Genomic DNA, 27,147 nt, shown 5'->3' with positions numbered 1-27,147 from the left:
AGTCCCTCCCAAGGGGCTCCTTGCAGCCTGACCTCTGGCCCCGGCCACCCAGCAGCCCGTGCCTGCCAGACAAGCTGGGACTTGTCTTAAACCCACGAAGATCCAAGCCCAGAGGCTTTCCTGTTCTGCAGATAAAGACCAGACTCGTCACTATGACTCCCAAGGCCCTCAAAGGCAGATTGTGGCTCACCCCCTTGGCCTATAACTTGGCTCCTCACATGGGTCCCTGCTGACGCCCAAGCCTAGCTCACCCCCCTGCCCCCCCTTCCTCAGGTAGAGGGTCCTCCACCACACATCTCGCTGTCTCTCTTCTCCAGACCTTTGTATTTATTGCCCTAGAACCCCACCTGAAACATCCCTCCCACCTCACCCACCTCCACTCAACTCTCCTCCGTCTTGTCGTTCCTCAGGTCTCGGCTCAGAAGTCACTTCCTCCAGGAAGCCTTCCCTGCCCATCTGCGCTAGTTTCGAGGCAGAGGCGAGGGGTTCCCAGAGCCCACCAGAGTTCCCCATCACAGCCTAGCACCTAATCAATTCTCTGCCCTTGAGAGCAAGGGGACATTCCTCAGGGACCCTGACCAGGAATTCTGTGTCTCCAAGTGCGTGTCTAGCACTCAGCACGATGCCTGGGGCCCAGTAAACGCTTAAATATTTGCAAAAGGGGGAAAAAAGGAAAGAGAGAAGGAAGGAAGGACTGACCTTCCGCTTTACGTTTCCCTCTCTCTCTTTCCTTTCCGACCCTGTCTCATCTCTCCGTCTCCACCTACAACATCTACGATCTCTGGCTCCAACGACCTAGGAGCGGCTCTGTTTCTGACCCTTCCTCCACATCTCTGGCCCAGGTCTCTGGGAGAGCAGGCGGCCCTGCCCCTGGGCGTCCCGCCAAACACCGCTGCTCTCCAACCTCAAGACATCACGAGTCCACAGTGGTCGCGCCAGATGTTTCCCCTCGGGGGTCCTTAGGCTTTGTGTCCGGATTGGGGGGTAGGGGTAGGGGAAGAGAGGTCGCAGAGGCCCGGAGCTGGAGGCGGCGGAGAAAAGAGGCGGAGAAAGGAAAAGAGCCTGGGGGCGAGAGGGGCGGACCGGAGTGCGCCGCCCCACCCCCGCCCCGCCCCCACCCCCTACTCCCTGCACTGCCAGCGCCTTCCCAGCCCAGCCGGCCACATCTGGCGGCTGCCCTCCCTTGTTTCCGCTGCATCCAGACTTCCTCAGGCGCTGCCGGGAGGCCGGGCATCTGGGGCTTTAAAGATACAAAGGGACTCCAGGACCAGCGAGCGCAGGCGGGGGCGGCGCGGGCGGGGCGCGGGGTTCGGAACATGAGCCGCTGAGCCAGGCAAAACCGAGGCCACCGAGTCGAGCGGTCCCTCGGAGCCAGCCAGGCGGCGACGCGGCCACAAGCACAGAGCCAGCGACCCCCGGGGCGACGCGCCGGGAGCGCAATGACTGAGGCGCCAGGCGCCTGGGGTGCGCTCGCCGGCCCCCTGCGGGTGCTGTGCGTCCTGGGCTGCCTGTTGGGCCGCGCCGCCGCCCCGCCATCGCCCATCATCAAGTTCCCTGGTGATGTCGCCCCCAAATCAGACAAAGAGGTGGCTTTGGTGAGTTGCTCCGCGGGCTTCCACGACCCAAGTTTAGACCAACCCGGTAGGCAGAGGTTGGTGGTCTTCTCGCCACACCTCCCCTCGACCCGGGGTTGGGGCTGGGGATGGGGGACACTTAACGTGGGGGAGGGGCTTCCGTAACCAGCTTAGCGAGACGTCTTTGGCCAGCTGGAGACGGGATCTGTTTTGGAAACGGTGGGGGATGCTTTGTGATTGGAGAAGGCTTTTGATAAACAACTTGGAAACTTTACGGACCCAGCAGGGGTGGGAGAAACGAGCCGGGGAGAAACGAGCAGAGTCGGGGGCGGGGAGCGGGGGGGGGGGGGGGGGGNGGCAAACAGCTGGAAAGGGCCTCTCTAAATAACAGGGACTCTGTCTAGAATCTGAAAGATTTGGCAAGGGGGAGGCTTTGTAAACAACTTTTGAACACATCTGGGGGCGCGGGGGCGTCTGCTAACAAGGCTCTTGGCAAACATCTTGGTAGGCCCTTGGCAAAAGGCCTCAGGGGGTCCCTTTTGCAAGCGGTGGGGATCTTTGTAAACCTCTACGGCTTACAAAGAGGGAAGGGGCTCCCGTGGCACCCAATTTGGATAAACTCTCGAACACGTTAGTTTGGGCGCTTCAAGCCAAGCGGGACTTGGCAAACATCTGGGAACTTTGGGAACACATCAAGAGAGGGTCCTTGAAGAAACCATTTGAGGGGAACTTGGGGCAAATATTTGGGGCAAGCGTGGAGCCGAGAGCGCATCTTTTTCGTCTGGCCCAGTGGGTAAGGTGGCCAGAAGGATCGGATTCCGGAAAGTTTCCTAGAACTTCTGCAAAGGGACGGGAGGCTGGGAGAGAGGTGGCCAGTGGGGCAGAGGAAGGGGCAGGCGTGGGAGGCCCGGCGCGTGGGGTGGGGGCGGGTGGGAGAGTGGCCAGCAGCCCTCCCTCCTGGCGAGCCTCCAGCTGCGGCTCTGATGTGGGTCTAGGAGCGCGCTGCCTGGCTCTCGGGGGGGGGGGGNGGGGGGGGGGGGGGGGTGGGGGCGGCGGGGGCGGGGTGGGGGGGGGGGGGGGTGGGGGGCGGGGGGGGGGGGCTCTTGGGGTGCAGCGCTGTACAGGTGGGCTGGGGGCAGCAGAAGGGCATTATCCTTTACCCTGTCAGCGCCTCTAGCTGAGGGACCCCCTCAAGATGGTCCTTCTGGCCCACGTGAAATCTTCCGATTTGTGGATTTGCCCTCTGCCCCTGAAATCTTACTCTCCTTCAGCCTAATTTCCTATTTGCCCAAGACACCAAGACAGGGCTACCATGCCTCTTGGTCACCTTGGCAATCCCTTGTTAAGGTGTGACCCCCCCCAACCCCATCCGAGCATCTAAGCCTTTGTCCCTCTGAATAAATGGGTTGGGAGACCTGACATTTTTGCTGGGGGGGGGGGGCTACTATTGTTTCTCAAGGGTCTGAAGCTGGCTGGCCTCCTGATGTGGCTGTTGGTTGCGGGTGAGGGTGGAGCCTTGCAGCTTGGAGCCTTGGCAGGGCTACCTGGGCCTGGCAGCTTCTGAACGGGGTATGGGATTCGGGGGAGCCCAGAGGGATGCCCGGGAGGCTTGAGAAGCAGGCGCAGGGCTTTGACTGCCTGGCTTCAAATCTCGGTGCACTACCCGGCTGGCTGAGGCACTTAGCCTCTCGGGTTCAGCTGCTGCTTCTGGACACAGAGTGATGGTGGTCCCTACCTAGGTCATTTTGAAGTGGCTCGTGGTAAGCACTCAGTAAGTGCTAGTCGTCCGCATCACCATCGTCATCCCCTGTATCTCTCCTTCCCTGACGATCCCTCCAAACAGGGTGAGGCCCCCCCCCCGCCCCCATCAGGCTCCTGCCTCCTTTCACCATGCCAACACAGCACTCAGCGCATTTCACCTTGAACGTGATCTGCGAGCCTTCCCATGCTGGGGTCTGAACCCTAGAGCCCCAGGTGCCTCCGTCTGTCCTGTTCACCGGGTCATTTCACAGGGCGTGGAACGTGGGAGGTCCCAAAGCGTTTGTTGGACACACAAATGAGCTGGCCAGTCCCTGACCCTTTTGCACAGGCTTGTTTGGTTTTGGTTCCGGTTGGGGCGGAACGTCTGCTCAGCCCACGAAGTCCAGGGCCATTTTCTTTTTGGAAATGACGCGTCCAGGGTCCGAGCCCAGGTCTGCCTACTGCGGGAGCACGTGTGCACAGCCCCCAAATCTCCATACAGGAAAAGTGAGAACAGTCCTATGTCATCAGCAGTTAGGTGGCTTGAAGGGCGGATGGAGGTAAAGACGGGCAGTGATCTACAGCTGCACAAGCCTGGCTCTGGGGCAAGATTGCTTGGGGCCAAGTCCAGCTCTCCTGTTCGTGAGCTGTGTGATCTTAGGCATGTTTCTTAACCTCTCTGTGCTTTAGTTTCTCCCCTGGGTGACAGGGATAGTAACAATAACTACATTCTAGAGTTACAGTGAGCATTCGTGTTGCACGCTGACTTTGGTCCTGGGGACGTAGTAAGCGCACGGTAGCGATGCGCTCTACAGTTACGATGTCACTCAGCTGGCGGGTGTCAGAGTTGGCTTGGGAACCCAAGACTCCCCAGTGCCCAGGAGCCCCTGTGTTGTGTCCCGTCTGGGCTGTGGGGCTGGGCAGGGGCTGGTTCCTGCAGCTGAGTTTGATCGGGACTCTGCCTTGCTAACGTGGCTGCTCGCCTCTGCTGCTCACTTCCTCCAGAAATACCTGAACACCTACTACGGCTGCCCTAAGGATAAGTGCAACCTGTTTGTGCTGAAGGACACGCTGAAGAAGATGCAGAAGTTCTTCGGGCTCCCTGAGACGGGGGTCCTCGACAAGCGCACCATCATGACCATGCGGAAGCCGCGCTGCGGCAACCCCGACGTGGCCAACTACAACTTCTTCCCCCGCAAGCCCAAGTGGGACAAGAACCAGATCACGTACAGGTGCCGAGGCAGGGCCGGGGCAGCGGGGCCTCCAGGCTGCGGGGCACAGCGTCTCCCTGGGCCTCTTCCCACTCTGGGGACCCGGGAGGTGACTTCTGAGGGCTTGGCGTCTTTAGGAGTTTGCAGGCAAAGTTCTTAGGAACTGGCGTCTGACAAACCTGGTCTTGAACCTCACACTTCTGGCTGTGAGACATCGGGCTGCTTCTTTGTTGATTCCCGGAGCCTGGGCTTTCCAGGCTACAAAATGGGACTGAAGCAAAACCTTCCGCATAGGTTGGTTGGGAACTAAGCTAGATCAGGTACATAAAGGGCTTTCCCAGTGTCCAGCACAGAGGAGCAGTGGGACAAAGGCTGGTCACTGTTATTACTGGGTGGGGCCCCTGGGGCAGGTGGGCGGAACCGGACGATTGGCTGCTAATTGGCTTTATAGGTACTATGAGTTGTTGCCATTGGCTGTTGAGCGGGCTGAGAGCTCTGTTCTGCTGCTGGCTTCCCAGGATAAGCTCTCTGCCCAGTGTCCCCTATGCCCCTGTGTGTCCCCACAGCGGGAAGGGAGGGAGGAGAGCCCTGAGACAAGGCCTGAAGGCACTGGCTGGCTTCGCGCTGCACAGACCTCAAGGCTTACGGACAGGCTGTGCTCCCAGTGAGCTGTGTGCATGCATACGCACCCATGTGTACACACTTTGTGCACACACTCACATGTTTATGCACACGTGTACTTGCATACCTGTGCGCAGTCACCACCCTTGAACATACTTGTGCACTCACAGTTGTACACACACATTTGCACGTGCACTCACATGCATATGTGTACTCCTTCCTTTGCACACACATACACACTCACGTGCATTTCTCCCACCTCCAGGATCATTGGCTACACGCCTGATCTCGACTCCGAGACGGTGGACGATGCCTTCGCCCGCGCCTTCCAAGTCTGGAGTAACGTGACCCCCCTACAGTTCTCTCGCATCCACGACGGAGAGGCCGACATCATGATCAACTTCGGCCGCTGGGGTAGGCAGGACCGGGCCCGGCTGGTGTTCCGTGCAGAGATGGGGGCGCCGTCTGCCCACCCGAGAGGCGCAGGGGCTTCTGAGGGCAGCCGAGACAGGAGAGTAGAAGCTGCGTACACCAAAGTGGCGGGTATAGATGGAGCCAGACACCGGAGAGTGATGTGGATGGGAGGGCCAATGCCACGTACACCCGAGAGCAGGCATCCTTCCTGCGCCGTCCAGCGTGGTTGCTCCTAGAAACACAGGGCTGCTTACGTTTAAATAGGTTGCAATGAAATAAAATGAAAATTCAGGGTCACGGTCACATTGGCCCCATTCAAGTGCTCAGTAGCCGTGTGGGGCTAGCTGTCACGGAGTTGAACAGTGCGGAGAGCTCTTTGGGACACACTGGCAGACACCGAGGGGCTCCAGCCCTGGGAGTGGGGCAGTGTAGATAGGAGAGTAGGTGGAAAAGAAGGGGGGGCAATGGCGCCACGTGGGCGCGTGGTGTGAACACAGGCAGTAGCGGAGACACACAGGTAGGCAGTGTAGACATTGTGAGCAGTATGGTGATGTGGGTGAACAGCACAGCCTAAGAAAGAACGGGGCTGTGTGGGTGGGTGGCACGGAGCTGGGTGGCCACGTGGGCATTGGGTTTAGTGTTGTGAGTATCGGTGAGAGACTTGAGGCAGCCGTGTTGACCTTAGGATGCTAACAGGCAAGTCAGCAACTCTGCTGACTTGCTGTGTCCCTGTCTTGGGTAACCCCAACAGAAAGGGGACAGATGCCAAGTGGGCTAAAGGACCCTAGCTATGGGTGGGGGTGTGGCTGGGTGGCAGGGCCCAGCACGGGCAGCTGAAAGCTAAGACCCAGTGTGTTCCAGAGCATGGCGATGGGTACCCCTTCGACGGCAAGGACGGGCTCCTGGCTCATGCCTTTGCCCCGGGGCCTGGCGTTGGAGGAGACTCCCACTTTGACGATGATGAACTGTGGACCCTGGGAGAAGGACAAGGTAAGAAAATGACCTTCTACCGCCCACGCATCCTCAGCAGTCCTCTGCCAGTCTCCCGGTAACCCAGCAACAAGGACTGAGCCTTCCCTGGCAGCCTTGGGCACCTGGCTCTGCTCGGATGGGGGAGAGAGCTTGGTGGGGGCGGGGAATCCTGCAGAGTTCTGGTCTCTAGAGAAGGGCCTGGAGAGGTTCCCCCCACCCTCTGTCCCCCCTCAGTGGTCCGTGTGAAGTTCGGGAACGCCGACGGGGAGTTCTGTAAGTTCCCCTTCCTGTTCAACGGCAAGGAGCACACCAGCTGCACTGACACGGGCCGCAGCGACGGCTTTCTGTGGTGTTCCACGACCTACGACTTCGACAAGGACGGCAAGTACGGCTTCTGCCCCCACGAAGGTGAGTCCGACTGGCCCCGAGCTTCCCGGGCTCCCAGCTGTCCCTGTCACTCCCTGCCTGGCACCACCAGTCAACCAGCTTCCCCCCAGCTTCCTTCAAACCCCATTGTTCCTCTCTCCTGCATAATTAGTCAGCTTCGTGCTTCCATGAAATCAGTTCTGTGTGAAATCACAGGTTGGAGGAGCTAATTATCTTTTTTCCAGCATCCGTGAGAATGAACTTAGAACGATGAATATTATGCCCAGTGGACCTCTCCAGAACCATTCTGTACTCTGTGACCAGGACTGGGAGCTCACGGGCATGAGGAGAGGATCAGAAGCCTAGCAGTGGGGCTAGGGGACGAGACTCAGACCCCCAGGCTTGGAGACACCGGCCCCTGGAAGTTCAGCCATTACTGTTGGTTCTGATGTCAGCTTTGCTAGTGTGTGTGTGTGTGTGTGTGTGTGTACGCGCGCGCGCGTCTGGGCACAGGGGCTGTTCCACCTGCCTCTCTCGCTGTCTTGTCTACTGCTTGTGTCTGCGTCTCTGTGTGTGTTGACTTGGGATTTGTGTGTGTGTGTCTGTCAGTGCTGAAAACAAAATTCTCAGATTTGGAAGCCATGTAGACAGGGGAAATTCTTAAGGGGTAAGGGTATCGACATACATACCCCATTTATTTAAAAAATATTGTCGACACACCTCATAATCAGAAATCAGAGAAAGATAGGATGTATAGCTTCATACTCAGTGAAGTCATGGGACCTGGTGATTCCGGAGATGCAAAGTCAGAAAGATGGGACTCAGCCCAAGTGGTTTTCTCAATACCTGCACGTCTTTCTCCCCCATTCCGTAGAGTCTTTGGTCTCCATGTGCCTTTGTCCTTTTGGCTGTCAGTTTGCATGTTTGTGACCTCACCGCAGGCCATCACTGGCCACCAGCCATCTCGACCGAAGGATTCTGTTTAAGCTTTCAGTACTGGAGCTCAGGCGACGCTTCCTATTAAGTAAGAATTCAAGGCGCTAATAAATCAGAAATTTTAAATAGAAGTACTCCATGCAACCCTCCATGTCCCAACAGGGAGNGTTGGTTCTGATGTCAGCTTTGCTAGTGTGTGTGTGTGTATGTGTGTGTGCACGCGCGCGCGCGTCTGGGCACAGGGGCTGTTTCACCTGCCTCTCGCTGTCTTGTCTACTGCTTGTGTCTGCGTCTCTGTGTGTGTTGACTTGGGATTTGTGTGTGTGTGTCTGTCAGTGCTCAAAACAAAATTCTCAGATTTGGAAGCCATGTAGACGGGGGAAATTCCTAAGGGGTAAGGGTATCGACATACATACCCCACTTCTTCAAAAAATATTGTCGACACACCTCATAATCAGAAATCAGAGAAAGATAGGATGTATAGCTTCATACTCAGTGAAGTCATGGGACCTGGTGATTCCGGAGATGCGAAGTCAGAAAGATGGGACTCAGCCCAAGTGGTTTTCTCAATACCTGCACGTCTTTCTCCCCCATTTTGTAGAGTCTTTGGTCTCCGTGTGCCTTTGTCCTTTTGGCTGTCAGTTTGCATGTTTGTGAGTCTCTGACCTCACCGCAGGCCATCACTGGCCACCAGCCATCTCGACCGAAGGATTCTGTTTAAGCTTTCAGTACTGGAGCTCAGGCGACGCTTCCTATTAAGTAAGAATTCAAGGCGCTAATAAATCAGAAATTTTAAATAGAAGTACTCCATGCAACCCTCCATGTCCCAACAGGGAGTCAGGTGCGGGCGCCCTCCCGGGTGTCAGCCCTTGTGACGGGCGCAGACGCTAGAAGGAGAAACAGCTGTGCCTCGTGAGTCTGGGGAGGGTTTTTCCCCCCGCATTGGACACTGGCCATGTCCTCGGTCTGCATCCAGATGCAAGTACGCACGGCGCACGTGTCTGGGTCTCGGGGCAGGGGTTCTGCCTGCTCCGCCCCTCCCGACTGCTGAGTCAAGTGTCTGTTTCTCTTCATTCTCTTTGGGGGCCAGGTCTGAAAGGAGATAAGGGCTTCCTGGGTGGTAGGAATGCAGGTCATGGGAGGCCAGAGGCGTGGAGGTTAACTCTGCCCGTCCGCGCTCAGAGGCCGCCAAGGCATGTGGCCTCGGTGTTGCCTTAGTCCCTTGGTCCCACTGTTGCTGGTGGGGCAGGGGAAGGTCTCTCAATTGGGAAGAGGGGGCCCATGAGAATAAGGGGCCTGAGTCCTGCAAGGCGGGGGCAAGGGCCTGGGCTTCATTCTGGTCGTGGTGGAGTTAACGGGGGCTGGTGAGGTCACCTCTGGCGCTGTTGTGCACAGATGGTCCTTGTTACTCGCTTGCGGTTTTGCTCGTTGGCAATTCCAGAGACACACCATTTTGTAGCCGTGGGGTGGAGGAGGGCATGGGGAGCGAGGGAAGAACCCCAGACAGATACATGTGGACTCGGAATCCCACTGTCTCCCCAAACTCTCCGGTCAGGACCCCTGTCTCGGGGAGGCCCACTGGGGTGGTAATGGAAGGTTCCCAAAGCCGCCCCCCCTCATCCCCATCCCCCTCCCTCCCCCCTCCTACAGGGACCACAGCAGAGCCATCCAGAAAAGCACCCAGGGTTGAAAGGAGGTGAAGTTCTGTGTGTGTGTGTGTGTGTTTATGTGTGTGTGTGTGTGTGTGTGAGAGAGAGAGAGAGAGAGAGAGAGAGAAACAAAGTGAGCAGGAGAGACATTGAGATTAGTGTGTTTTGTAGTTTTCAGTTACACGCCTTGCCCAGTTCTTCCATGTATGTGACTGTGAGCAGTTCTGCAACCAGGTTTCCCGGAGCCTCAGTTTCCCTATCTGTATCCCACGGACAGACTCAATCCTGCTGGCTGTGATGACATGTCGAGCAATCCACACGGTGTGGGCACTGTGGACAGTGACCCTGGGGCTGAGGCAGGGTCCTCGGGGGCTCCCTGCTGTGTGCTAGGCGAGCAGCATTTCACTGTGGGTGGGGTCCCAGCGGGTCCCAGGGGAAGGACGGGGTGGGCCAGGAAGCCAGGGCTGCTTCCCAGGAACTCGGAGAAGCAGCAACTTACCAACCAGCACCAATGATATTTAATACTCTTTTTCAAAGGTTTTATTTATTTATTTATTTTTAGAGAGAGAGGAAGAGAGGGAGAAAAACATTGATGTATGAGACATCAGTCAGTTGCCTCTCCCACGCCCCCTACTGGGCACCTGGCCTACAGCCCAGGCATGTGCCCTGACTGGGAACCAGTAACCTTTGGGTTCTCAGGCCAGCACTCAATCCACGTAACTACACTACCCAGGGCCATGATAGTTAATACTTTTAAAAAATATTTTATTTTTAGAGAGAGGGGAAGAGAGGCAGAAAGAGAGGGTGAGACACATCAATGAGTTGCCTCTCGGACACACCCCACCTGGGGCCAAACCCACAAGCGAGGTGCGTGTCCTGACTTGGGATCAAACCAGCGACCTTTCCCCTTGTGGGACAACACCCAACCCGCTGAGCCCCACCGGTCAGGGTATTTTAACAGAGCTGTAACCTCACTGGTGTGGTGGGTGGTCTCACGTTCGCGCCGTCTCTTCTCTCCTCTCCTCACCCCAGCCCTGTTCACCCTGGGTNGATAGTTAATACTTTTAAAAAATATTTTATTTTTAGAGAGAGGGGAAGAGAGGCAGAAAGAGAGGGTGAGACACATCAATGAGTTGCCTCTCGGACACACCCCACCTGGGGCCAAACCCACAACCGAGGTGCGTGTCCTGACTTGGGATCAAACCGGCGACCTTTCCCCATGTGGGACAACACCCAACCCGCTGAGCCCCACCGGTCAGGGTATTTTAACAGAGCTGTAACCTCACTGGTGTGGTGGGTGGTCTCACGTTCGCACTGCCTCTTCTCTCCTCTCCTCACCCCAGCCCTGTTCACCCTGGGTGGCAACGCCAACGGACAGCCCTGCAAGTTCCCGTTCCGCTTCCAGGGCAAGTCCTACAACAGCTGCACCACCGAGGGCCGCAGCGATGACTACCGCTGGTGTGGCACCACGGAGGACTACGACCGCGACAAGAAGTACGGCTTCTGCCCCGAGACCGGTGGGTGTCCCCGTCCCTCCCGCCTTCTCCAGAGGACCCTCGGGAGCCCCCAGCCTCCCTTTCCCAGACTGGGAGCTGGTCAGAACACTTAATAGCTGGAGGGCTGGGGTGCCGACGCCAGAATGGACGTTGGGGACAAACAGTCCTTGAGTTCAGCCCAGTTGGTGAGGCCTGGTACCAGGCCCACCCAGAACCCTTCCTGAAGGGCCTGTGCGCTCTCAGCCTCCCTGACAATTGTCTCTTTTTCCCTCTGTGTGACCTTGAAATCTTTTCCTTGCAGGACTTTGAAATCTCTTGCTTGCCTTTCTTTGTCAGTAAGAACTCCAGTCTGCCCTTCTTCCTCCCTCTCTCCCTCCCTCCCTCTCTCCCTCCTTCCCTTTCTGCAGCAGGTGTTTCCCTGCTTCCTGCAGGTGAACAGACAGAGCTTCTGTAGGACCCTCTGTGAGGCTGCTGACAGCCCAGGGGAGTGTGTGGGTTCTGTGACCTCTGCCCAGACCCTGTGCCTCTGGCCTCTCTGTCCCCATCCATGGGAACCTAATGAAAACTCTGGGGTTAGATGCAGGCCCTTCCAGCAGTGTCTGCTCAGGCAAGGTACTTAATCTCTCTGAGCTGCTGTTTCCCCATCTGTGAAATGGGGTAATACAGGGTTCTGCTTGCACAGGGGTGTTTTGGGGGGGCAGGGGGGCAGCGGGTGAGACGTGTGTGTAAAACACTGGATGCAGCTGCTGCTCACCAAGTGTGTTAATGTGCACACCATGCTGTTGTTCCTGGTGGTGGTGGCGGGTTCAGATGCCTCATGGCCCCTGACCTGTGTCCCCAACTCTGCAGCCATGTCCACTGTTGGTGGGAACTCGAAAGGTGCCCCCTGCGTCTTCCCCTTCAAGTTCCTGGGCAAGAAGTATGAGCAGTGCACCACCGCGGGCCGCGGCGACGGGAAGCTGTGGTGCTCCACCACGTCCAACTTCGACGAGGACCGTGAATGGGGCTTCTGCCCCGACCAAGGTACAAACCCCGGTTGTCGGGCCGAGACACCGGACACCACCCCCATCAGGGCTGGAAATCACCCTGAGCCCCCGCCCACCTCAGGCGTGGACCGTGCCTTCCCCTTACCCTGGCAGAGACACTGCCTGTCCAGGGTCGAGACCCTCCCTGCTCTAGACCCGCCCACAATAGAAGCACCGCCCACTCTCAGTGGATGCAGCATCCAGCTTAACCACGCCCACCCAGGCAGAGGCCTGGCTTTCAGTTTAAGACCCCATCCACCTCGGTACCTGAGTTTACCAAGACTACTCAAAATGTCACAATGCTGGGCTCGGACAGCTGCCTCCGAGGAGCTGGGTGGGCAGAAGAGGGGAGAACAGGAGGTGCTCACCCTGCCTCCCACTCCACCTTCCACGTAGTGCCGAGAGCCCCAGAACCACCCCCTGTCCCCGTCCACGTGGCACCATCCTTTGTCGAGGTGTGAATGGGGGGAGTGCTCAGGACACGGCCGCGGGAGCAGACTCCAGGCTGGGCGAGAGAGAGTGAGCAGGAGACAGGCCGCCACCATGCTGTGTGTGGTCAGAGCAGTGAGCAGGGCCCACTTGGGCCTGTAGGGCTCAGGGTCATTGGACTCACCGATGGCCAGGTGAGAGGGCCGGTCCAGGGCCGGCCAGACAGGGGTCCACCCCTCTTCACGTGACTTCCCTACCCTTTGACTCACGATGAGATGGGACGTGGAGAGGCCAACCGACGGAGGCTGGCCGAAGGGGGTTCTCTTACTCACCCCCAGTGCCATGCTAGCAGGTACCCTGATGTCACCCGCTGCGCCCCAGCTTCTGCCTAAAGGCGGGATGTGCCATCTGCCAGAATGGTCCGGGGCGCAGACTGGCACAGGGCACCCGGGCTGTGCGCTTGTCTCCTAACATAGCTCCCCAAACTGGGTGGGCTGGAACCACAGAAATGGCCTCTTGTCCACTTTTGGAGGCTCCAAGTCTAAACTCTGGGTGTCAGGTGGGCCGAGTTGTGAATGGGGGTTGCTCCGCATCCCTCCATTGTTCCAGGGCCTTTCCCCTCGGTTCCGCCTTTGTATCTTTTCATATAAGGACACTGGCCCCTTTGGATTGAGGGGCCACCCTCCTCCTGTATGCCTTTACATTTTAATTTATCTGCACAGATCTGTTTCCCGATAAGGTCACCTTCTCAAGGACTCAGGGTTAGGACTTGAACGTATCTTTTGTGAGGGATGTAATTCAACCCACAACAGGGGTGACAAGGGGTTTGCCCGCTGTCGGTGGCCAGGCCTGGTAGCCACTGGAAGTGGCTTCCACTGCTGCCCCTGGGGCAGGAATGGTGGACCCTCAGGCCAGCCTGTCCCCACTCTGTGACCTGTTCAGAGACTCTGCGGATCAAGTCCCCTCGTCGTCCTGGAGAAACAGCAAGAGCCGGGACGCATGCTGTTGAACCAATGGGACTCAGGTGGAGGGTTGACGGATGCCTCTCTTTCTTTATAGCATAGGTGCGGCCTGCCCGGGAAAGGGACAGGGGCTTTGGCTGACCTCGCCTGGAAGGTCATAGGCATAGTCTGTTCATCCCAGAATTCTCAGGAGCAGGAAAAACAATGCAGGCCACTTCCAGGGCCCTCTGTCCCCCCATGGGATATCCTCGGATGTCTCCATCTCTGAGGCCGGGGCCTGACTCCTCTCTCGTCTGTCTCCCTCCTTTCTCCCTGTGGTCCTCAGGGTACAGCCTGTTCCTGGTGGCAGCCCACGAGTTTGGCCACGCAATGGGTCTAGAGCACTCCCAGGACCCTGGGGCCCTGATGGCGCCGATTTACACCTACACCAAGAACTTCCGCCTGTCCCAGGATGACATCAAGGGCATCCAAGACCTCTACGGTGAGCCTCGGGGCAGGGCTTGGGGGTCCTCGCTGAGGGGCCCAGGACAGAGGTCCAGGGTGGACCAGCAAGGCCCTAGCTACCCAAGGAAACGAGCAGGAGGCATGAGTGTTGACCTGGTCTGGAGGAGCCAGAGCGTCCCGAGGGGACCCTGGGACAGTCCCTTCCCTTCCCAGATAACCTCAGTGTTCCCACGCCTCCCGGCTCTCCAGCACAGGTGGGGGAGGGACTGTCCCAGGGTCCCTGGCAGACAGCACAGGGATGTCCATCTCCGGGCGAGTACACTGAGACCCGAGAAATGTTTCCCTTCCTGGACCAAGGTCAGCAGGTGGCGGCAGCCCAGGGAGGTCAGAATCCAGGTGAATTTGCTATGTGCAGGGTAGAGTTTCCCAGCATGCTCCTTGACCTTGATGATACGCGGGTGTGGGCTTTTAGTTTTCATAGTGGTTCTTTTATTTTATTGTGTAGCAGGAACAATCCAACTAGGACCAGAGACCAATTACTTCTTTATTGTTAGTGCTTGCCGTGAGGCTGGAGTTTAAAAAGTCAGTCTGTTGTTTAGGAAAAGCAGGGCTTGAGCTGAGAGGTGGGGGAAACAGCGGACTTGGAAGGATGCAAGAGACAGAGCTGGCCTTCACTGCTCTGGACTCAGTTTCCTCACCTGTGAAATGGGAGTGACAGTGATGTCTACCTCCCAGGGACCACGTGGGGACTGATTCGGGTGACATCAGTGGAGAGCATCACACAGTGTAAAGGGCCGTGGGTCTCTGGTTTCTCTCCGCTCCCCTCCTGCCACGTCCAGGCTTCGTGTCCCTCCCCTACCTGGGCTCACACTCAGGCCAGAGTGCTCTGCCTTCTGATCCTCAGCAGAACGGGCGGACAGCCCTGGGGCCTTAGCCTGGTGGGGGGCACCCCAGGATCTGGGGAGAGTCTGAGGTCAGGTGTCCCCCTTCAGGGCCATCCCCTGACGGTGACATCGACACTGGCACCGGCCCCACCCCAACGCTGGGACCTGTCACTCCCGAGATCTGCGTACAAGACGTAATCTTTGACGGCGTCTCTCAGATCCGAGGGGAGATCTTCTTCTTCAAGGACCGGTGAGTGGGTGCTGCTCATTCCTGTACCCCCAGCCCCTGCGCAGCGGCCCTGCTGGACCCTTTGGAGAGTGGCCTGTGTGGACAGTTCTGGTGTTTGCCCAACCACCTCCAGGTCTCAGTGGCGTTAATCGCCACAGGCCTCTCCTTTGCTTTTGCTGATCAGGGGGTCTGCTGCCGTGTGGGGCGCTGTGCTCTGCCGTCTCCTGGGATTAGTGGCTGTTCGTGGCAGGAGGTGGAAGCACCGAGGCCCCGTCAGACGGCACGAACACAGTGAAAGCCTCCCCTCGAGTCGTGCCTGAGAATGTCCACCGAGGGAGCCAGTCACGTGGCCATGCCCAACACCTACTCTTGGGGGTGGCACTACATCGTCACGTGGCAGCAGACAGGCCTCTGTTTCTAAAAAAGGGATGGAGGGAAGGATTGGAAACAGTAATCCAGGCTGCCACAGGCCTTCTCCCAGAATGGCCTTGACCTCGTGTGGCCAAACTGTTCTGGGTACAGGGAGCAAGTCACCACAGGGTAGAGAAAGGAGGCACTGTGCTGTAGAGGGCCCCACTCAACTGGCCAAGACCTGGGACACACCCAACTGCCCTGACCCTCCTGGGTAACAATAGGCAGTGTTAGCCTGCATTAAAGGACCCGTCTGTTATCCATCTGAGCAGATAGGTATGTGTCCATTCGTGCATCCATCCATCCATCATCTGTCCATCTCTTATCCATTATCCACGCATCATCCTTCTCCTCCGTCCCTCCATCTGTCCATTTACCCGTTCATGGCTTGTGGTAGTTGGCAGAACAGGCTGTGGAGCCAGATTGCCGGGTTAGGACCCTGGACCTACTGCTTCCTGGGGGCTTTGTCACAGGCAGATTAATTGTGTACCTTCTTTGTTCCTCAGTCTCGCCATCTATAAAGTGGGACCGATTTTCCTACCTGGCTCATAGGGCTCTTGGAAGGATTAGATGAGCCTAGCACTTAGAACAATGCCTGGCACGGCGTGTTCCATCATATACTAGCTATTATTACCTAGAAATAATTACCAAATACTTGGCTAGGCTTTAGGCGCTGGGACAGGGCATGGTTTGCTGGGGGAAGAGGGTCCACTTCAAGCCTAGATCAGTTTTCTCAGAGAGAGGTCCAGGGCCTCCTGCCCCGGGACCCCCTAGGGTGTGAGTGTTGGAAGTGCGCGTTTCTGCTCCACCCGCCCCAGGCCCTCCAACTGTATCTGCCGGGGGCACTGCCCCGGGACTTCGATTTCAGCAAATCCCCCCCATGATTCTGCACGTTAAAGTCGGAGCATCACCAGCCAGGCCTGGGACACAGAGGCAGAGAGAAGGGACAGTAGTAGGTGGCAGAATGAAAGACGTGAGGCTGAAGAGGCATCAGCAAAATGCTCTGTGGACCCGTTCAAGTCCTGGAGGCTTTAGCGATGAGACAGCACGTGAAGGGGCCTTTCAGGAGGGACGGATTCAGATGGGCCGTGATGGGGTGACAGGTTGGGAGGGTGTTTGAGATGGGGGGAGCTGCAAGGGCACAGCCATGGAGCAGCGAAGGTTCCTGGCTGCTGTGGAGTCTGGTGAGGCTGGGAGCTGCCCCGTGTTCTTTGGTGAAGGGCCCCTCTGCTCCAGGCGCTGGACCCAGTCCTGGGAGGAGTGGGTGCCAGCCGGGAGACACCAAGAAGGCAGAGAGAGATGAGACACACAGTGCAATGAGAAGTCGGGCACCGTCAGGCCTCGAATGCCCAGGCCAGTGGGGAGCAGCAGGTGTCTATGCTGTCCCTCGACCCCTATTACAGGGATGGGGAGGAGGTGAATCTGGGGAGCCAGCTCCCCAGCAGCGTCCTAGCCTTGAGACCTCCTGCAAGGGAAGCCCTGGCCCTATGTGCTGATAAGAGCTGTGTGGCCCCTCGGCAGGGTCAGAGCTCAGGTCCGAGGTCGAGCCATCCTTAGCCTGACATGCTGCACTTTCAAAAGGATGTGGGTGAATGTTTAATGGGCCCGGTGAATTAAGCGCTAGATAGTTGAGCACTGATTGGTGCTAGGCCTTGGGAGGGCGGGGACAAGAAAGGCAACGTGGCAGGATGATTCAGCTCAGGCTTTGGAGTCAGATCGGGACTTAAATCCCCGTAACCTCTCTGAGCTTCATCTTCCGAATAAGGATCACGATGCCGTCCTGGACCAGCTTAAACCAGAGAGAAATTGCTCTAATGTGGTATGAAATCCAGGGTTAGGCTGCCTCCAGGCAGAGAGAGAAGGGTCAGTGACTCCGCGATAACTTTGTCTACTGCCATCCTCTGCGCCAGCTTCATCAGAAGGCTGGGTTCCTCATGGTTACAAGGTGGCTGCCAGTGGTGGTTGGGGCTGCGGGCTTCCACAGCCAGCGAGAGAACATGAGAAAGACAGAGAGAGAAAGAGAGGTCTCCATATACAAAATGTAAGTCTAGCCGTTCGATCTCAGTATGTGAACACAAGTCATGTAACAACTGCTGAATCACGGACGGTTGCCAGGGCAGGCGAAAGAACCAGTGGTTCTCAAACTCTGGCCTGCGTTCGAATCATCGGGAAGGCTCGTGAAAACACAGAGAGCTGGACCCCCAGCCCAGCGAGTGTGACCCGGTGGTCTTGGGTGGGGCTCAATAATTCATATGTCCAGTGAATTCCTGGATGGTGTGCTCTGGGGATCACACTTTGAGAACCACCCGCTTAATCTCATCAGAACGGGGTTGAGTCCACCTTCGGGGCGGGATGGATCATAAATGTGGGAGTCCCGTGCAGAAGGACGATAGGGAGGTGCATGGATAATAGAGGCTGGGTGCACAGCCAAGAATACATGTTGTAATGCTGTGAGGAGTCCGTTTTACAAGGCACCTGGAGGGCTGGCACTTAGTAGGCCCTCAGTAAACGACAGCTCATGCTCTTGTTGAAGCGTGCAGATCCATTGCAACTCCAGAAATGCTTTCATCAGCTTCTGCTTCAGTTGGCTTCGAATCTAGTGGGAGAGCTAAGACATTTAAAAAAAAATCGAACTATTTTAGGTGCTCAGTGTTGATTTGTAAGAGGCTCAGAGGAGGGGGAATATGTGGACAGAGGTAGTTAGGGAAGGCTTCCTGGAGGAGGGAGCAAGAAGGAAGAACAAAGAGGTTGCTTCTCAGCCCTGGCATCTGGCAGAGGGGACTCTGTCCATCCCCCAGTCCTTTTCCCACCTTCCTTTGGTCTCGCTTCCCTTCCAAGGCCTCACTGCTGGATGTTTCCGAATGGGCATGGGGGAGGCACGGGTGGTCACAGCTGCACGGTGACTGAAGGTGTGTGGTCTCCCTGTGTCCCCTTCTTCCCGCTCAGGTTCATTTGGCGGACGGTGACGCCAGGCAGCAAGCCCATGGGGCCCCTGCTGGTGGCCACATTCTGGCCTGAGCTTCCAGAAAAGATCGACGCTGTGTACGAGGCCCCGCAGGAGGAGAAGGCTGTGTTCTTTGCAGGTCTGTGGGAGGGACGGGTCCTGCCAGGCCTTCTGCCCCACGGTCCCTGGCACCTGTGGGTGCCCCCGCTGCTTTATGGACCCGTTCTTTCGGACATCGTTTCCAAAAGCGTGGGGTTCGTCTGGGCGGTTGGCTCAGACACCAGCATCAAAAACCATTAGCCCACGGCGGGAACATTCATTACCTCGTAATTCTTTTTCGATCCTTTTGATTCCTCTCTAGAAGGAAAATCGCAGTTTAGGGCTGGCGTCTCTAACACCAGCTAGGGCCTTGGGCAAGCAGCAACTTCAGTTAGAATTAAAAGAGCAAGTTGCTCTCATTTTTGAGTTTTTAAATTAATGTACTTCTAAAGATTTCAAAGTGAATTTCTTGAAAGTAAAATATCAAGGAAATAACTGTATAAGGAGCCTCTTGAAATGGCAAAAAAATCACCAAGAAAGGGTCACAGGGCTGACACTGGGGGACCCCTGCTTATCCAGCATTGATTTGGGCACCTGCCCTCACGGAGCCCGCAGACTAGTGGGGAGACAGGAACTCAGGCTGTTATGGGGGGGTCAGTAAGTGCTGTGATAGGGGAGGGAGGACCAGCAGGGTCCCTCTACTGGCCTGGGGCCACAGGGACGGCTTTTGGAGGAACGGATGACTCAGCCCACATAGTGAGTACGTGTTCTCCAAGGTGGCTCCCCATCTCCTGTATCCTGGAGTGATCGTGGGCTGTGGCCGAGGTGCCTCTTTGTGGAGGGCACAGCATTTAGAGTGCATGGCTTGGTGAGGGGAGTGAGGGCTGGACCCACCCCCCATGCACCTCCTTGGTTACCTTCTGTAACCAACTGTCAGACCATCCTCATGAGCCCTGATCTGGGCTTTGAATCCAGAACTGGGCAAGAAATGTGTCCCTGCTGAGAACAGCCAGGTTACTGGCAGGCAGATGACAGGAGGGACAGGCTGGTGGGGTATCACAGCACAAATCCCTGACCCACCCTTTGCTTCACCCCAGGGAATGAATACTGGGTTTACTCGGCCAGCACCCTGGAGCCAGGCTACCCCAAGCCACTGACCAGCCTGGGGCTGCCCCCCGATGTCGAACGAGTAGATGCCGCCTTTAACTGGAGCAAGAACAAGAAGACATACATCTTTGCTGGAAACAAATTCTGGAGGTAAGGAGGGCAGCAGCAGGGCCGCCTGCGTGGGCATGGAGAAGACACTCTGTGGCTTCACACCTCCTAGGTCAAGTTCAGAGGCTGGTGGGCCAGGAATGCCCCTCCCTGATCTCTAACCATCCAGGACCTCAGCGCCTGTGACAAGTCATCAAAGGTGACCCAACCCTGGGCACGTTATTGGTAACAATTCTGGTTAGAACCTCCTGCCCCTTCTCAGAAGTCTTCATCAGGCCCAGGTCTGACTGGTCCAGAGTTTCACAATTTGGGGTGACTCACTGAAGAAGGGGGTAATTAAACAGAGACAATAGCTGCCCTTGCTGACATTATGTCCCAGGCACTATTCCAGGGGTTTCATGAGATCGGCGTGATCGGTATTATTTTGTAGATGAGGACATCTGGGTTCGGTGAAGTTCAAAGCCTGTAGCTTCAAGTCACACGGCCAGGCAGTGGCAGTTTGGGATTTGGACCCCGGAATTCTGGCTCCCAGAGGATATACTCTTTATTCTTCACTCTGCTATACTGGGCCTAAAAAATAGTAGGGTCCCAGGAAATGGGGGTGGTAGAGGCAGGGATGGGGGAGGGCAAATAGGATGCAGACGGAGAGGGGTGCGCCAGCTTCCCTCAGGAGCCTGCATTTGAATCGGGGCTCGGAGGAGGCAGGAGACACTCTCTGGTGTGGGTGTCTCAGGCCCCAGGGCTGGGGGCACAGGCTGGCAGGGGCCAGCTGGGAAGCAGGCAGTGCTCGGCTCCAAGTCATCTCAAGAGAAGGATTCACTTCTGAGAGGCCATGGTCAGGGCTGAGGGTGAAGGGTCAATATCTAGGAATGGTCAGCGAGAAGGGGCCTCTGTTGGATTAAAAGTTGTCCACTTCCCCAGAGAAGGAGACCGTGGTCCAACGTGCACTGCTGGCCTCAGAGCCAGGACTGTAACCGCCTTTCCTGTCCTTTCACCCTGTGACCCTCCACGGCAGTCCAAGGGCCCTCTGGTCAGTGGGGAGGGGCGGTTGGTGCATCTGTCATCCTTGGCCAAGGGGAGGGCCTGGGTCTGTCTTCCATGAAACAGTCCTGCCCCCGCCCACCCGCCACCACAGGGCCCTCGTTCCTCCCACTTTCCCCTCCCACCAGCCCCACCCCCAGCTGCCGGGCATTCAGAAGCTGCTTCTGTCCCAGGCTGCCCCCCTATCTGGGTGGAATTCCAGACAGATTGCTGAGATACTTAGCAACTTCAGCTGATTGATATCTCAAGCCTCAAGAAAGAATACAGTCAGCCATGAAACCACAGAGTGGGCTTTCTGCCCATGGGCTCCAGAACATTCCCAGGCACACAAGCCTCCTGAGAACGGTGTCTTGGTGTGGTAGGCAGTGCTCCGAATCTCCGGATCTCAGAGTGTGGGCAGTGAGAGGCACAGATTCACAGACATAAACCTTTGAATCACAGAACCCTGTGTCTTCAAGTGGCAGTGTTGGCAGGACTTTTCTAAGCATACTCCAACTTTCTGTATGTGAGCATAGAGGAACAGACGTGTCCATGTGGGCACACGTGTGTGCACACCCATGCACGCCTGCACACCTACAGCCGAGGTGGTGACAGTGCCTCCCAGTCCTTGTCTGCAGCAAGCCCACCCTCCAAAGTCGGTCCTTGTAAGAGGCAGAGCTGTAGGGCCTATCAGAGGTTCTGGGCAGGGTTTCCAGGAGAGACATCTCTGTCTCTCAGAAGAGCCAGTGAATGAGCTTGAGATACTGGCCCTGGTACAACATCTGCAGGGTCTCAGAGACCCCCTGGCAGGAGAAGGGGAGAGAGACCTTCTCCAGGGACAGAGGACAAGGAGCTGCCTCTAGCCTGGGCATTCCCTCCTTTATGCCAGGGAGTGCTCAGCCCCTGCTTCCGGAAGCTTCTGCGAAGCCCTCAAACATCTATTCAGTATCTCCAATGTGCCAGGCACTGAGCTAGGTGCTGAAAGACAGTGGTTAGGAAATAGTCCCTCCTGCCTTGTGGAGCTTACAGAAGAGGCATAAACACATTTGAATAAGAGGATAATGGTTCTCGTGACGAGCCTGGCTGCACATTTTCCCTGTGCTACTCACAAGGAGAGGCAGATACTAGTGATGGTCCCAGCTTCCAGGTGTGGGGATTGAGGCTGCTGTGCCTGAAGGCTGCTCCGTGGAGAGGCTGGGACCCAGACGTCTGTGTTCCTAACGCCTGCTGCAGAGGGGAAGTGCGGAGGGTCACAGAGAAACCTTCCAAAGCAGTGTGCCATCGACTGGGGACACTGTGGGGAGACTGTGGGGACCCAGAGGAAAGGGAAGAGAGATGAGCCCCTTAAGAGCATCTTCTGGTGCCATGATTTCATGTTCTTCCCAGAGGAGGAGAACGTGGAAGCAGATTAGTGCAGTTCTCTGAGCCTCAGTTGCCTCGCCTGTAAAATGGGGTTGACTCCTGCCCACCCTAACTTCTGCGGATAGAGAGTGAGACATGAGGGTGAGGAAAAGGCAACCTGGCTCTGAGCCCTCGTCACTTTAGAGACTGTAGGTTGAGGGGTCAGTGGCGGTGATGCAGGAGGAGTGCTGGAGGGGTTTGAGCTGGGACACTTGGTTTTGGTACCCCAGGTCACGAGGGAGCATGTTAGGTTTTTCAAGAAGTCTTACGATGGAGCTGGGATGAAAGGAAGCTTTGCTGGCAGCTCTCAGGGTGCAGGGCCCCTGGAAGGGAGCTCCGAGGGGAAGCTGTGGCTGGAGTGTGGGGAGGAGGGGGTCTGCCTGGCCATGGGGAAGAAGAGTCAGCGAGGAGGCCCTGTGGAGGAATGCTTGGCTGTCAGCAGGGTGGCACTCAAACACAGATCTGCCTAGAAAATTAGCGCCACACAAACAACACGCTGTCTCGTTTACAAGTGTGCGCCATCCACAGGCACATAGTGGGAGCTCATTAAATATTTACAGAATGACAAAGGGGTGAAGGAAAAGGGAGAAGGGAAGGATGCAAAATGACCCCAGCATTTAAAAAGTTCTCCAAAAATGAAAAAGACAGAGGTATTGTTAGCAGGGGAGAAGAATATACCAACTAAATACTCAAGGGTTTAACCCAGATTAGAGGCAGGGCCCAGGGTGACCACGCAGCCAGGACAGCTGAGGTGACAGGAGGTCCACCCTGTGACTGGACAGGGCTTGGACTCAGGTACTACCTTGCATTGTAACCTGCCGTCCCGGCCAAGATCATCTCCCAGGACGGGCACTGTCATTTCCACTTGACAGACGACGAAGCAGCCATTTGGCCAGGCCACCCAGAGCGAGAGTGGCAGGGCGGGACCCGTCCCTGGACTCCTGGCCCTGCTCTCGGCACATGGCAGCAGGAACCGCAGTTTGTACTGGAATTAGTTCCCAAACAGTCTGCCAAGTACCAGATCCTTTGCGTGTGTCATTTTACTCTGTATACATGTTAATGGATACAATTAAATTCAATAGAACCCCATCTTCCAGCTGGTAAAGTGCAGGCTCAGAGAGTAACTTGCAGCCCTGGAAACAGAGAGGCGTGGGCTGGACCACCACTGAGAGGCCTGGGGCCCTCGGTAAGCCCCTGGTCCGTGACACGGGTGTTACAGTAATAATCATGCGATAGGGTTGTCATGTCGGGGTGGCCGAGAAAGTAAATGAAAAGTGTTGACTACGCCCCTTCAATGTTAATGGTAATCACGAGCTTGTCTTTACGGGACTGTGCAGGGCACGTAATTAGTGGGTGGTGGAGTTGGCATTCAGACCCAGACCTGACAATGTGTCCTCCTTTCCAGCAGGCAGCTTCCCTACAGGGTTAGGTCCAGTTTCCCAGGCCTACCCGGGAGCCCTCAGCGGGGCCCTGCCATCCAGGGGCTTCCCCGGGGAGGTGGGGGGCGGGTTTTTTTGAGGGAGGCCCCACCCGTTCACCACGTCCGTTTCCTTGCAGATACAATGAGGTGAAGAAGAAAATGGACCCCGGCTTCCCCAAGCTCATCGAGGACGCCTGGAATGCTGTCCCTGATAATCTGGACGCCGTGGTGGACCTGCAGGGTGATGGTGAGCTGCCCGGGCCTCTGGCCGCTTTCTGGGACTCCCCGCCCCCACCCAGGACCCGGATCCTACAAGCACACACTCCCTCATTGTGCAGGGAGGCTGTGGTGCCTGGGGAAACAAACCAGCCCCTTCAGCCCGGCGCTGGGAAGGCATCCAGACCCCTGACCTCTGCTCGCTCAGCAGGCTCCAGGCAGTGAGACCCAGAAAGGCCCCTCGCAGCTGCAGGGCCCGGAGCCAGGGAAGGGGCGGGCGGAGGCCTGCGGGATGGGGAGCAGGAACATGTGCCCTGGATTCATTCTGGGGCTCGATCCAGGCCCTCTTGGGTTCCACGGGGCACCTTGTCACCGCCTCCCCTTAGCAGAAGGGTGGCTCCACTTGAGACAGGACAGACTTTGGCATGCCCTCTTGCTGATGTGGCAAAGATCCCCATTCAACCCGCTTTTGCCCCTGGTCCCTTGCTGAATTATACAAGCAGTATCATCAAAGGGTAGGATTTGGAGTTTGAAAACCATATTTCTCCAGAGACTTCTGTGAGCTCTCCAGGCCCTGGAAAAAGTCCAGTTTGGCTTTTTAGAGGCAATTTTAATTCCGCAAAGATTTTTTTTTAGTTTTTGAGCCCCTGTCATGTGCTGGCTACGCACATCGCCCTGACCTCCAGTGAGTAGCTCATGGTCTTATGTGTCCAGTAAAATGCAGTGTGCCGTCAGGTGCCAGGTGAAGGATTATCTTCAGGAATAAGCAACTAGTGAGCACCTACCACGTGCCAGGGTTTTAAAGGAAGTAAATGAGATTATGTATGACAGGAGTCCCAAGTTCCAGAGCCCAGAGGGGCCGGGCCAGTAGCACAAATGAGTGAAGTAGGCAAGGCACACAGTGGGGAGTGGTGGGGTCTGTGGCAAACCAGAGAGCACCTGGCTTCTTTACCCGGGACAGTTGTTTTTCTGCTTCTGAGGATTACAGCCCTGCATGAACGGGGTCCAGTGTTGCTGGATAGTCTCTTTTGAAAGGAAGGAAAAAAACCTCTGTATTTTCTTGTGAAATTTCCAGATGTTTACACAGTGGCAACTTACTCAGATGAGATCGGGCACATTCAGGGTGGTATGGCCATACTTACTCACAATTCAAAATCAAACAGAACAAAAAAACGTGCGTGAGCCACAAAACCCCCATCTGTGGGCCAAGAGGATGAGCAGCCTCCTGGTCTGTTGCCTCTGGTACACGGAAAGCGCTCAGTTTGGGGATGGTGCTCAGCAGAGGACTGTTATTATATTAACAATCACATTTTATCTAATTTCCTCCTCACCGCAAGCCCTAGGAGGGTGGTATCTTTATCCCCATCTTCAGGATGAAGACGGGCTCAGAGACCTTACTTTCGCAGCCACATCCCTTTCTCCAGCCCCAGAGGGGTCCTCTCGGGTTTAAAAGCTTTTTCCCTGTGGCCACAGGCTTCCAAAGCACCAGGAGCCTTCCACAAACCAGAATGTCCAAGGGTAGTCACAGCCTCTCTCCTTTCCTATCCCAGGCCACAGCTACTTCTTCAAGGGCATGTATTACTTGAAGTTGGAGAACCAAAGTCTGAAGAACGTGAAGTTCGGAAGCATCAAATCCGACTGGCTGGGCTGCTGAGCTGGCTGCCACTCCCGCAGGCCCTGTGTCTCCACCCCTGTCTGCACTTCAGGCCCTGAGTGCCGGGGAAGGACCCAGGAGGGCCTGGCAACCTTCAGCTCTGTGGTTAATCTGCATTCTCCTGCTGCCTGGTGATTTAAGATTCCAGAGAGTGGCTGTGCCCTGTGCCCAAGGAAAGGTGCTGACTGTACTCATCCCAGGTGCCCCTCGCTCCTCTGGATCCCACCAGCCCTCCAGAGCCACCCCAAAGAGATGCTTTGATATCCTCAATGCAGCCCCACCCCGGGCTGCCCTGGTGCTGCCACACTTCAGGCTCTTCTCCCTCCACAACCGCCTCACAGCACCCTTGGAGCCAACAGAGACTGTCTCAAGAGGGCACTGGTGGCCCAACAGCCTGGCCTGGCCTGGGGCAGTGGGGGAGAGGCAAGGCCAGGAGGCCACCTGGACACCCAGCTTCTCATACTGCTGGCTGCCTCAGGACCTTCCCTACATCAGCGATTTGCTTTGTACACACTTGGTTCTTTTCTTTTGATCTTTTTTTTTCTCCACTTTCAAATTGCATCTCCTGACAGAAGGACTCAGGCCATCTGAAGTCACTGCACAACACATCTCAGCCCACCTCGCTGTGGTTCCCCTGTTCACTCCATTTAGTTCAAGCCTAGCCTGTCATTTCCTCCACTGGATGGAGGAACACTGCCCATGGCTTCTTGCTCAGCCCTCCCCTCCCTGCCCTTCAACCATTCCCCATGGGAAATTTCAACAGCTATGAATAAAGACACCAACTGAGTGGCAGTGTTTGCCTCTGGTTTTACAGAGCCTAGAAGAGGAAACTATAAAGTCCAACCCTCTGCTTCTGGAAGGACATTGGGGACATTTCAGAGATCCTCAAAGAGTGTGCAGTGTGAGCTGGAGTCCCTCTGTCCCATGGACAGTGCCCTCAAGCAGCAGTGTGTGATTCTGTGACTGTAATTCTAGGGTCTTGTTCAAGGTCCCCTTCCTGTTGGAGTCTCAGTTTCTTCATTAATGATAACCCCAGTTCTAGCGCTGATGAACAGCATTTCCTGCCATGAGCAGAGGGCCAGGCCCTGTACGTGCTTTGTCTCACTAAACCTTTACAGCAACCGAAAGAGGGAGTGGCAAAAATCAGCCCGATTTTTATTGCTGAGGAAACAGGCCCAGAGAAAAGTGGTTTGCTCAGGGCACCATAGCTATTTGGTAACGACCTAAGTCAAGGTCAAAGATGAACTAGAGGAGGAGCTTTGGCACTCAGCCCAGAATCTTCATCAGCAGCATTACCTTCCCCCTTCCCTAAAAGCCACCCTAAGTAAAAACATAGCTGGAGTGGGGGGGAGGGGGGGCGCCATGGGGCAGCAGGGGATGTAGGCTTGCTTTCCAAACACAGCTTTTCTTAACAGGTAAGCTTCTTACTCCTCCCTCTCCCCAGAGCGCTCGCCCTAATCTCTTCCTCTGTAGAAATTCTCGAGCTGATCCAAACAAGTAATTTAAGGCCTGAGTGTTTCAGATGCCCCTTCTGGCACGGATGGCCTATTGCTTCAGACCTCTCATGGTGGGGCTGGTGGGGAAGGGGGTGAGGAATGGACAGGACTCTGGAGGTGACATTGGTGGGTGTGGAGTCATCTTCTGTCCTGCTGTGGCCCCCCAATGGCTCAGATCCTTGAGGGGCCTGGAGAGACAGCCTTCTGTGCAGGTGTCAGGCTAGAGAGGCACGAGGGTCTGCCAGCCCCTACATGAAGACCCCTGAGGCCCGGGAAGCCTATATTGTGGCTGTTCTCCGTTCCACAGGAGGGTCACCTGCTCCACAACAATGCCAGAAATGTGACCACAACACAATGCATTCTTTTCTTTAATTGTTAC

General features: G+C 56.3%; 1 protein-coding gene across 1 annotated transcript; it reads left to right on the top strand.

Moving 5' to 3' along the window:
* Positions 1 to 1,135: 1,135 nt before the first annotated feature.
* On the top strand, positions 1,136 to 26,064 carry MMP2 (matrix metallopeptidase 2). Its single transcript, XM_037066297.1, has 13 exons — positions 1,136 to 1,595; positions 4,320 to 4,546; positions 5,412 to 5,560; positions 6,422 to 6,550; positions 6,767 to 6,940; positions 10,827 to 11,000; positions 11,829 to 12,002; positions 13,721 to 13,876; positions 14,832 to 14,973; positions 18,310 to 18,446; positions 19,444 to 19,603; positions 23,540 to 23,649; positions 25,169 to 26,064. Exons 1-13 carry the CDS (start codon positions 1,440 to 1,442, stop codon positions 25,270 to 25,272), a joined length of 1,992 nt encoding a protein of 663 aa, XP_036922192.1. The 5' UTR covers positions 1,136 to 1,439; the 3' UTR covers positions 25,273 to 26,064.
* Positions 26,065 to 27,147: the final 1,083 nt, after the last annotated feature.

The sequence above is a fragment of the Sturnira hondurensis genome, unplaced genomic scaffold (genome assembly GCF_014824575.4).
Source record: "Sturnira hondurensis isolate 20B ecotype Veracruz unplaced genomic scaffold, ASM1482457v3 Scaffold0016617, whole genome shotgun sequence".
NCBI lineage: Eukaryota > Metazoa > Chordata > Mammalia > Chiroptera > Phyllostomidae > Sturnira > Sturnira hondurensis.
The sequence above is the reverse complement of the archived record's forward strand: the minus strand, read 5'-3'. Positions and strand labels throughout refer to the sequence as shown.